At 38.7% G+C, this 11,792-nt stretch overlaps 1 protein-coding gene across 1 annotated transcript; it reads left to right on the plus strand.

Annotated features, from left to right (window-relative positions):
• Window positions 1–6,528: 6,528 nt before the first annotated feature.
• LOC133377941 (olfactory receptor 5G9-like) lies at window positions 6,529–7,555 on the plus strand. The gene is made up of 3 exons (XM_061612735.1): window positions 6,529–6,701; window positions 6,794–6,891; window positions 6,927–7,555. The coding sequence occupies exons 1-3, from the start codon at window positions 6,529–6,531 to the stop codon at window positions 7,553–7,555; spliced, it is 900 nt and encodes a 299-aa protein (XP_061468719.1).
• Window positions 7,556–11,792: the final 4,237 nt, after the last annotated feature.

The raw sequence follows: 11,792 nt of genomic DNA on the forward strand, positions 1-11,792 counted from the left end.
CTTTGCAGACCCATGGATCAGCAGCTGCAGTCACTGTTCACAGCTTTATAGACATGCCACAGACCACCTGAATGAAGCTTGTGGACCAGTCGTGGTTTGTGGACCACAGTTTGGGAACTCTTACCTTGCAGGGTTGAGCCCTCCTGAACTAACTGAAATTAAGACCAAAACATCACCATGTAAAAATTATTGTACTTATTGATAAGATGCCTATTTTGTTTATTCCTTGTCAAAGCTCTAAACAATTTGCTGCCAATGAACTTCTGCTCATAGAATTTGTTTTTTGCCTGATGATTTTTGTTTGTGCTTTTGTTTATTCCACTTATAAACCAATTTCCTGTTTTAAAAATACCCAAAGTGGTAAAAAAACAAAAATGAAATGAAAGCAAAACATTCTAACAAATGCATTTTGAGAAATGCCTACGTATACTCTAAGACAGAGCAGGTTTCTTATGCTATTGTACAATTCTGTTTCATCCTATGCAGATCACAGTAATTTAAAATGCTTTTTCTTATTTTTGTAGGTTTTGTGTTCCATTAACCTTTTAAAGAAAGCAATAATTTGACGAATTACACTATCTGAGTTCATAAAACCATGTATAAGAAAATAACAGTAGGTGCTGCTGTGAAGTCTTTCCACGTAACAACCACAATCCACAATCTTTGAGGTGTCTGAATCAAGGAAGAGAGCAATTTGTCACTAAAATAGCAAGCGTGCCATTATTCAGGCCAATTTCTGCTTGAATATTTCTCATCTGTGGCAACTTACCTGGGAAGCATGTAATGGAGTATTCACTGCCTCATTACAGAAACTGTTGCTTTTAAAGATTAACATTCATCATTGTGCCAATGAGGCCAGGCCTTTGGAGAAGCTGAAGACAGCTGGGGAAGGGTCCAGGGGGAAAGGGGTGTTGCACATGCAAAACAAACAGGTAAATATATTTATCATGATATTGCAGAGGTAAAACATGAACCATTCAATTTATAATAAAGAGCTCTGGGATTTATTGTTGGGATTTACAATGGCTAATTGTTGGATGGAAGTGTACCTCTGTCTTGCTATAAACTTTCTGAAATCATAGTCACAAGTATTACTATTGTTATGCTCACCCCACTTCTTCTAGCGGTGAAAAAAATCTAGAGGTGGAGAATTTATCCAGGTTTGGTTTCCTTTGGAAGGAGGTCACTGGGGAGGGAAAGAGCAACTGTAAACCCTGACCCACTGTCCTGAAGGGGTCTCTGTCTGCTGGACTGCACTGCATTCCACTGGTGAGGGGCTCTGCCACTCCAGAGGCTCCCATGGTCGACCTGAAGGCACATAACAACAACAGCAACAAATCCTTTTTTAAAAAATTGTGACATGACAGACAGTGACAACCTTCATTTAAATAATGACAGCTTGTTTTAAGAACAGGAGTAATTAAAGAATAGGAACCTCTGAAAAACTGAGTGAACAAGACAAGGTGAGTGTGCAATAAAGCCTCATCTTGAAGATCCCCAAAAGGTCTACTCAAGACTTTTCATGACTGAGGTGCATTTTTCATGATGACAATCACCCTATAATAACTTAAGTGATTCTGAAAAAAATTGCCAGTATAATAACATGACCCCTGAAGAGTTAAATATTAGAACTTTGTGTTATGGACTAGAGTTAGACTCCATTCTTGGACTTTCCTTTGCTCTGCTTTTGCATTTCAGTTTCAGTTGTGTTCTCAAACTTTACCCAGCCAGCAATAAAGACACATGTTTGTTTGACTGCAGTAAGAAGTAAATGTTTGTTTATTCTGCAGTTATGATGAGTAGAGCAGGATTCGGTACTTATTGTTAAAGAGTGAAATAAAGAGATAACTTAAAGTGATCTGAAAAAATATCTTCTCTAAGTTACCCTTTACTCTTTTAAAGTGCTCACAATACAATACAATACAATACAATACAATACAATACAATACAATACAATACAATACTATACTATACTATACTATACTATACTATACTATACTATACTATACATCTTAGTGGCTAATTTTTTTCTTTTTCTTAACTGCTTGGCGGATGAAAACAGTCCTAGAGGAATAGAAACACTGCTGTGCACACTACAGTTAGTTGGCTGGCTGGCTACCTAGGCTGCAATTCAGGCCTAATTTCTGATTTTCCCACTAATTAGAGATTATAAGACTAAGAGGTTAATAGGCTGTCAAAGCTTGAGAGTTTTAAAGTTCTTTGAAGGTTTTTGAGATTTATAATTCCACGGAGTGAGAGGAGCCATAAAACAAGGATTAACTGCAGTAAAACGGGGTCGTTAACGATCAGATGTTCCTTGTAGACTAAGGAAAAGTTTAGCCGAAGTAAGATAAAATCTGCCCAAGTAAAAATTATGTAAAAATAAATTAAAAGAGAAACAAACTGGAGCTGAGAAGATAGCAGTTAACCGGAAGAAGGTCAAACCGGAACCTCCTTCTCTGATTTTCCCAACTTGAGCAGCACAGCATGAGGCCTTTTCAGGGTTCAGTGACTCACAAGCATTTAGCAAATTTGGGTTTTCTTCCATTTGAAAAAAGAAAGGACAGCCAACCTTAATTTTGATTTTAAAAAATCACATTACTTTAATTCTAGGAAAACCCAAAAACTGCTAAAATATGGTTTTTAGGTGCAATGCAATTTTTTCTCTCTGAAACAGTGTATTGTAAACCTACAATTTGGAAGGCTTTCTTTCATGTTTATCAAGCATTTTTATAAGTTTACAAAAGGAAGCCTATTACACAGTAAAATATTTTGTAAAGTTGAGGACTCAGTTTAAGAACATAAGAACATAAGAAGAGCCTGCTGGATCAGGCCAGTGGCCCATCTAGTCCAGCATCCTGTTCTCACAGTGGCCAACCAGGTGCCTGGGGGAAGCCCGCAAGCAGGACCCGAGTGCAAGAACACTCTCCCCACCTGAGGCTTCCGGCAACTGGTTTCCAGAAGCATGCTGCCTCTGACTAGGGTGGCACAGCACAGCCATCACGGCTAGCTGCCATTGACTTCATCAAGAAAGTTGTGCATATTGCTCTCAGCACCACTCAGCACCTAAATGCTTGGCTATGGTTACATTGCAATGTGCTCTTGCTCTGTTTCTAAACCTGTTTTTTTTTTGTATTGGTGTTGTGATATAAGATTAAAACTGATTTTTTTTAAAGAAAACAAGCTCCACACCAGTTTTTAACTTTTTAATCATAGCATAAACTATTTTATTTGTTTCACACCTTAACATTCTTTTTTCTTATGAAACAAAAATCTGCCAGTCATTTCATTCCTTGTGTTCATACTAAATTTTCTGTTGACCTTTTACATAGCCCATTATGTAAGTTAACACACTCTCTGCATGGAGGAGGAGTGGGGGAGAAGGTCACTGCCTTTCCCTTCTCCTGGCCTTCACATCCTCTCCACCAGTGAGTGGGAGAGGGGATTGGCTGGAGCATGCCCCATCTAACAAGGAAGGCTGGCTACAGGAAGGCTGGGGATGAAATGCACTGTGTTACAGTGATCCTGGTTCTACCTATGTGGCCAAGTCCAGAGAGTAGTACTGGGAGAGTGCTTTTCAGCCCTATCCCCAATGCTTTTGAATATCTATATGAAGTCATGGGAAGCAGTCATTAGGAGATTTGGGGCCAAGGTGTCATCACGATGTTGATGATACGCAGCTCAATTTCTCCATAACTTCTGAATCAGCAGAGGTGGTGTGGGCCCTGGACTGATGCCTAGATGCAGCAGTGGGCTGGATGAGAGCCAATAAACTGACCTTGAATCCCTGAGCTTGGAAGATGGGGGTTGTGTAGGTGAGTGTTTCCCATGTCTGAATAATTGATCAATTGCCTGCCCTAGGCAGGATTGCACTCCCCCTGAAGGAGCAAGTATGTAGTCTGGTGGCGGTGGCAGCTTTGTCACTGGTGACCCAGGTGTCCTGAATGGCTAGGGGCACCTTTTATCTGTTTCAGCTGGCACGAGAGATACAGCCATTCCTGGACTGGGATAGCTTGACCACAGTAGTCCAGATATTGGTAAATTGAAGGCTAGATTACTGCAGTGCACTCTATGTGGGACCTCCCTTGTGTTTGCTCTGGAAACTGATGTTAGCTGCAGCATTGAGTGCTGACAAGAGTGAGATCCTGTTAGTATATTGCACCCCTGTTTAGAGATCTGTACTGACTGTTACTGTTAGTATATAAAGCCCTCAAGAGTTTGGGACCAGTTTACTTGAAGGCTTTCCTTACCTTGTATGTGCCCACTCAACCACTTGGATCTGCTGCAATGGCACTTTTACAAGTACCACATGACTTCTGGGAAGATATAAGGGAATCTCTTATGACCAACGCTTGTGTCCATGTGGGAAAGATATTGAATCACTTGCTCATGTTATTTTAAATTGTCCCATGTATGTTTGCATACGTTCTAAATTTTTATTGAACATACTTCAAAGTATACCCCTGATGACCTCTGATAACAAAATACGCTTTCTTGTTTCAGGAATTAACAAATGAATTACATTGAGAGTTGCCAATTTTACATACGCAGCTCAACGTATACGCTCTAAGTTTTTTTAGGACAACTATCTGTATATTTTTATATTTCATGTATATCTGAAAGATAATACTGATGTTTTACCCTACTCTTTTGTATCCTTTGTTTTCAGCTGGACGGGTCTATGACCGTAAAATAAATAAATAATAATAAGTACCACATAATGTACATTTGCCATTTCCAAGGAACTGATCTTTTAGCATGGCAGCACCTGCTCTCTGGAAATCCTTTTGCATTAAGATCAGGCAAGTGCCTTCACTGTATTATTTTTGGCACCTGCTAAAAACCTGTGGGATCCTGAGGTTAGAAAAGGATCCCCCCTGAGACCCACTAGGCGCATATACTCAAAGTCCTGATTCTTGGATGGATAGTGACTTCAGAGGCCTCCCTGAACCAAAAAGTGGCCAGCCAAGTTCATCTACTGTTTCTGCTCAGGGCATGGATGAACTCACCCCTAGTCCACAGGTGAGGAAAGGTATCAAGGCTAGAACTGATTCAGTGTATCCTGAAATGCACAGCAGGTTATCTCTGCAGATTTCTATTATAAATGTGAAATGCTGGCTCTTGAGACCCATCATTTACATCTCATCATTTATCCTAGATTGTGGGGCACAATAGGTGGCATTCAATGCAAGTCCTTCTCAGAGTGCACCCGTTGAAGTTAATAGACATAAGTAATTTAGGTTCATTAATTTCAGTGGGTCTAACTGAATACAATCCAAAGTTTTGCATCTTTAAAACAATTTCAAGTGTGTACTGTACTATTCCTCAGTGAAACAACTGGCACACATATATTGACTGTCTCTGTTTTTTTTAATGTTCTGTTGTATCAGAAGCCTCCAGAGCCTTGGTCTCCAGAGATCACAAGGACAACAATAATAAAAAAAACACCCTTCTACTTTGTTCACAGTAGCTGCTTTGAGGATCTGCAGTATCTGGGTAGGAGTGATGTTTCCTGGAATGGACTGCAAAAAGAAGATTTCTTATTTCCTTATTTAGGGAGCTGGAGTTCCTTCAACCTTTCTCCCTTGAAGATTCATGTTATTATATTGTCTGAATAGTTCTTACATACTGGTATAAGATTCTGGGTTTGTCACTATTGGAAAATAGCCTCCCTAAATTTATTTGTAAAGGTAACCACGTAGGCCTACCTAATTTCTGTTTTGGCTTTATGTGTGTTTGTGTGCAATCTAGATCAACCTTTATGTTTATTCACAATGAGTAAGATTTTGGAAGATCAAATCTCTAAAACTTCACATTTCCAAAAGAGTCAGTCTTAAAAACCCATGTGTAAGTGGATCCAGTTTCCCTTTGCAAGATGGCTTTGGTATGGTCCTGTGAATCCCTGTACAAAAAATCAGGCATGTTGACTTCAGTACCAAAAATCATTTACACAAAATAAGTAATAAAAGAGATGTAGCCTGATCCTCCTATGCATATTTACTGCCTAGTATGTTTGATTAGGATTGCAGACTCATCTACATCAACCTAGAATAGGGTTTTATTAGAGCGGTGGTTCCCAAACTTTTTTTTTCTATGGACCACTTAAAAATGGACTGAGGGTCTTGGTGGACCACTTAATGATTTTTCTGCCTACTGTAGCAATTGTAATGGGCTGTGCTAGATTCTGTATGATTTTTAATTGAATTGTATTGCTTCATGTCTTATATATTGCAATTTATTGAATTACAATTACAATTCCATAGAATATCATACCACATAAGAAATAAAAGATGCAATAAAATACAATTAAAATCAATATGAGCAGTTAATGCAATGAATGTACCATCTACCATCTTCAACTGACACACTGAGGACCACCTGAATGAAGGCAGACCACAATTCTGGAGCCCCTGGATTTGAGAACAGTTTAGAACCTTGGGAATGTAGCTTTATGAGATAAAGACAATGAATATGGATTTTTCAGTAATTTGCCACTTTCCTTCTCTCTTTCTAACAAAAGCTAAACAAATGGCTTGCAGGAATTGGACCAATGTTGCCGAGTTCATCCTTGTGGGATTTGTGGATCAAGCAGAGATGCAGATTCCATTCTTTGTTTTGTTCTTAGTGATCTATATTATGACTCTGGTTGGAAATCTTGGGATGACTGTGTTCATTAGGCTTGACTCCCGACTCCACACCCCCATGCACCTGGTTGGCCACTGTGAGAACAGGATGCTGGACTAGATGGGCCACTGGCCTGATCCAGCAGGCTCTTCTTATGTTCTTATGTTCTTATGTACTTTCTCCTCAGTCACCTGTCTTTGGTTGATGCCTGCTATTCTTCTGTGATCACTCCCAAGATTCTGGTGAATTTCCTGAGAGCAAAGAAGTGTATTTGTAGTGTTGTTTCTAAGCTGTGCTTGCAGGGACAGAGTGCCTCCTACTGTCTGTGATGGCATATGACTGCTATGTGGCCATCTGCAATCCGCTGCTTTATAAGGTTGTGATGTCCAGGAGGATGTGTGCTCTGTTGGTATCCATTTCATATGCGACTGCTTTCCTAAATGCAGCCACTCAAACCATTTCAATGTTCCAGTTGCCCTTCTGTGGCTCCAATATGATTAACAATTTCTTTTGTGATATCACACCTCTCTTGAAGCTCTCCTGCATCTCTACAAGAGTGAATGAGATAGTGATCTTTGTTTCTGCCTGCGTCCTTGGGACGGTGTCTTTTATCACCATCCTCATATCTTACTTTTACATCCTCTCTGCCATCCTGAAGGTCCATTCTGTCGAAGGAAAGCACAAAACTTTCTCCACTTGCACCTCACACCTGACAGCTATTACTATCTTCTATGGGACCCTTCTCTTCATTTACTTAAGACCTGGGTCCAGCCATACACAGGACCAGGATAAGGTGATCTCAGTATTCTACACAGTGGTGATCCCCATGTTGAACCCCCTGATTTATGGCCTCAGGAACAAGGAGGTGAAGGATGCATTGAGAAAGGTAGGGCAGACAGCTGCCAGTCTTTTTCAAAAGGGACGTCTCTAAGATTTGTGTTCTCAAAGAAAAAAATACTCAAAGACACATCAACTGGGAGACTGGAATCATGACTCTGATTAAAGTTGTAAAGACCCCATTTTAGCCACAAGCTACATGCTTGTGGAGAGTTCTGTATTTCTTTCCTTGGCATTCTTCCCCTCCTCTGTGATATTTTATTGTATTTGTTTTTCAAAGAAATAATATAAACTAAATAAAATAACATTTTTCTTACATGTATATCCCACCTTTCTTCTATCGACAGCTGGTATAGCACAGTGGGGAGGAGAGCCTGACTGGGAATCCAGAGTCTATGAGTTCAAATCCCTGCTTGTGTCTCCTGGGTGTCAAGGGCCAGCTAAAGATCACCCCCACAGTGAATGGCTCAGGGGTTATGTGCCCTGCCACCTGTGCAGTCGTGGGCAAGCTGCATAGTCTCAAGGAGCCCAGTTGCACCCCAGCTGGCAGTTGCACACAAGGAAGGGGCTGGCTTGTGCAGCTGTGGCAAGCTGAGCAGGCCCTATCCAGCTGGGAAGGACTAGCCTCAGAGAGAGGCAATGGTAACCCCCCTCTGAATACCGCTTACCATAAAACCCTATTCATAGGGTCGCCATAAGTCGGGATCGACTTGAATGCAGTCCATTCCCATTTTTCTTCCATCATGGAACCCAAGGCAGCATGCATGTGATTTCCAGCCAGTCACCCGTTCAAACACATGACCTGCTTAGCTTCAGCAAGGTGAAGACATGTGCCTTCAGCCAGAGCTTGGAAAAGTTACTTTTTTGAACTACAACTCCCATCAGCCCAATCCAGTGGCCATGCTGGCTGGGGATGATGGGAGTTGTAGTTTTAAAAAGTAACTTTTCCAAGCTCTCCTTCAGACAATACCCATAAAAACAAAGAAAGTTAGAATAAATATAATACATCTAACTAAAAAGTAATGATCAAGACAGATCTTCAAAGAATGAACCTTTAAAATTCATTCAGTCCTTCTAAATACATCTCTGTTGATTTGAGAAATGCTGTACTTAAAGAATTATTGTTTATGAATGAAAGAAACGGGAAGTAGGGTTACCATCCCTGGATCATAAGAAAAGAGTACACAAGTACACTCTTTAAAAGAAGATGATGATCCGGGTGTCAGAGGGAGGGGTATAATTTTTTATGTGCATAAAATGTAGTAGGTATTCAATAAAATAAAAAAATTCTGGAACATAATTTTTATTGACGTAAATATAAAATTTTAATTGAATGACCAGAACCTTCAATTAGTACCATCACAAAAATCAAATTAAATCACAAATTAAAGTAGGTAACCATGTACGTCGCATTTTGCAATAAACATACATGAAAGAGATCAATAACTAGAACTTTAACAAAACCTATAATATAAATATAAATATAAAATTTTAATTGAATGAATATTTTGCCTTACTTTAAACCTCGGCTAACAATTTTTTGTTTCCCGTACAATAATTGTAAAATTGTAAGCAATCAAATTCTTTGAAGTTATATTTAACCATTAACAAATTTTTCACAGAGTCAACAGCCACTCTATTTCTTTCACCAGTCCATTGAGCGTTCATCATGCTGAAGACACTTTCAACATTAGCATTGTGGCTGGTATTGCAAAAATGAAAGAAATATTTTTAAAAACTCAGAGCTCGCAGTTTTATTCACTTTTTTGAAGTAATCTACCCATTCTTTGAGCGGAAGAAATTCTTGAGACTTTTGCGCCAGTAAAATATCTTCCACGGATTCTAAAATGTCGACAATTTCTATTAAATTATTTTTTTCTCTTTCAATCTTTTCAATATTGGAATGAAAAACGTTCATGAGCAAGTGAATGAACCACAAATAACTTTCATTTAGCGGATTTTCAAAAAATAATTTTATTAACACTGGTGGATGTTCCTGTGACAGAAAGTAGTTATGAAGTGCCGAGTACATTTGCAACACCCTGTGTATGCAGGGAAATAATGACAGCCACCTGGTCTCGGAATGAGATAGCAGTTTTCGATATTCTACCTCAACAAAATCGCAGAAGTCTTTTAGAGCCTCAGTTCAGTCTGTATAAATGGAAAAGTAGTTATAAATTTTCATGATCAAAGATTCAATATCGATTGGCAGACCATCAAAAGCATGTTGCACACAGTTGTGCAAGATATGAGCTGGGCATCCAACTCCAATCAATTATTTTTGAAAGACATTTTGTAGATGGAAGAAAACATTATTTTGTCCCCTTCTCTGCAGACCACCAAAATTGGTGTTGCAGTTCTCTGCCGTAAATGCGATACACTTACTTTTCAGATGATAATTTTGTAATGTTGTGGTAATTAAATCACATATGGTCTCCGATTTTTCATTTTCCAATGATTTTAACTCTAGCATACGTAATTGTATCCCATGTTCTCTGTTGAAATATTGGATAAGAACAGGAAATATTTTCAAAGCTCCATGATTACTTCCATCCATGCATACTCCAATGTACGGAATGTTTTCACTCTCGATCCTTTCTACAGAAGTGTTCACGGAGTTGGGTGCCAAAACATTATTAACAATTGCTTCAGTTTTTGTTCTGGCACTGGAAACATTTGAATCAGCCTCAGAGTCACTGAATAACTTGCGGTACAATTTGGTTGAGCAGTCACAAGATTTGTAACTTTGGTGGTGTTTTACAATGTGAAAAACCAAAGTTGCTTCTGCAGCCAATATTTTTAATTCCTTTGTAGTGTTTTGGGTGACAAACATACTGTCAATTTTCTTTGAACTACCAGCTGTTCTTATGTTTTTGGTATGTTTCGTTGATATCAAATGTTCAAATCAGCTTGCCCTTTATTGGTGATTGAAATTGTCACCTGACAAACTTCGCAGTACGTCTCATAATCAACCTTGGCTTTCTTGAACATCGGATATTGTTCTTGAAGTTCTTGAAGTTCGTCAGAAAATGTGTTTTTTCGCCGAGACATTGTCATCTTTGGGGTTCTATCTAATATATATATATATATAATTATTATTATAAATTACCACACAAAATAATAAGAGCAAGTTACAACGTACTGGTACTGGAACAATTTCTTTATTCCCGTTCTTTGTGGATACTATGACGGTAACACTTGGGTAACAGTAACAGTTAATTGCAAATCGTTAAAAATAAGAAGAAATTTCAACGAACGTTACAGACTGATTCAATAATTAAGCTTTTTCTTACTTCAGTTTTATTCGAAACTCAAAAGAACTGTCAACTCATCAACTGCGAACTGTGAGGACACATCAAATTAGGTACACAGAGGTTACGTGTCGGGTTTCAGCTTTCTAATTCCAGGCACAGATGTCAGTGGCACCAACAGAACTCGTTGTCGTTACCGACCGTTAATGACAGAGTACAAGCATGATTTTTTTAATATAAATAGTAAACATAAAATAATAAATTAAGTTAGGTTAGATAATCTGATTTTTTTATTATGTCATTTCAAAAAGAGTATGTGTGGCTTCTATAAGTGAAAAGTAAGAGTATGCTGTTTTACCATCTCAAAAAGAGTACATGTACTCTTAAAAGAGTACGGTTGGTAACCCTAACGGGAAGCATGTATTAATAAATGAGACAGGCTGGGTCTGAGCAGAGGAGATGCAGCTGCTTAACTCTTTCTGATCTGGTCTTTTACCCATTGAGGCCAATTTTGTGCATTATCCTGAATAACATTAGCTTTGGGGATGCAAACATTTGGAACCTTCCAAAAGGTGAAGTCTCTCTCTTAAACATGAACACATTAAGGATCAGTTAAGACCTCTGTCCTGATGTAATACAAAATATACATACTCTTGTGGACTCAGGATCAGTGGGTATCTATATCACTTTTCATACGCTTCTTTAAATTGCTAGTGCTCTTCTCTGTAAAGTGGGAATTACTTTGGAAAACATGAGGCAGTATCCAAAAACAAAGTCTGTATTGCTGTTACTATAAGACAGGGGTAGCCAGTGTGGTGCCCTGTAGAACTCATGGGGAAGGCTGAATTAAGGAACTGGGAACACATCACTTTTCATCAGCTTTAGTTATGGATAGAAAGATCTGCCAGTGTTAGTTCTCTCAGTTTCTCATTTTTTCCAGTCTAAAATTCAGTTCACATTTCTGCAACAATTTGCATTTAAAAAAAAAATCCTCATGAAAATTCTTCAGCATTTCAGTGTGAATTTCTCCTAATAAACACATTTTTGTCTGCAGTTTTTACTAATGTACACATTTTGCAC

The sequence above is a fragment of the Rhineura floridana genome, chromosome 2 (genome assembly GCF_030035675.1).
Source record: "Rhineura floridana isolate rRhiFlo1 chromosome 2, rRhiFlo1.hap2, whole genome shotgun sequence".
Lineage (NCBI taxonomy): Eukaryota > Metazoa > Chordata > Lepidosauria > Squamata > Rhineuridae > Rhineura > Rhineura floridana.

What these genes read in the sequence shown, in the direction of transcription:
- LOC133377941 (XM_061612735.1), top strand. Translation starts at nt 6,529, where the DNA reads ATGGCTTGCAGGAATTGGACCAATGTTGCCGAGTTCATCCTTGTGGGA. An exon ending in GACTCCCGACTCCACACCCC is followed by an intron (nt 6,702 to 6,793) that starts CATGCACCTGGT and finishes TTCTTATGTTCT; the next exon opens with TATGTACTTTCTCCTCAGTC. An exon ending in TTTCCTGAGAGCAAAGAAGT is followed by an intron (nt 6,892 to 6,926) that starts GTATTTGTAGTG and finishes CTGTGCTTGCAG; the next exon opens with GGACAGAGTGCCTCCTACTG.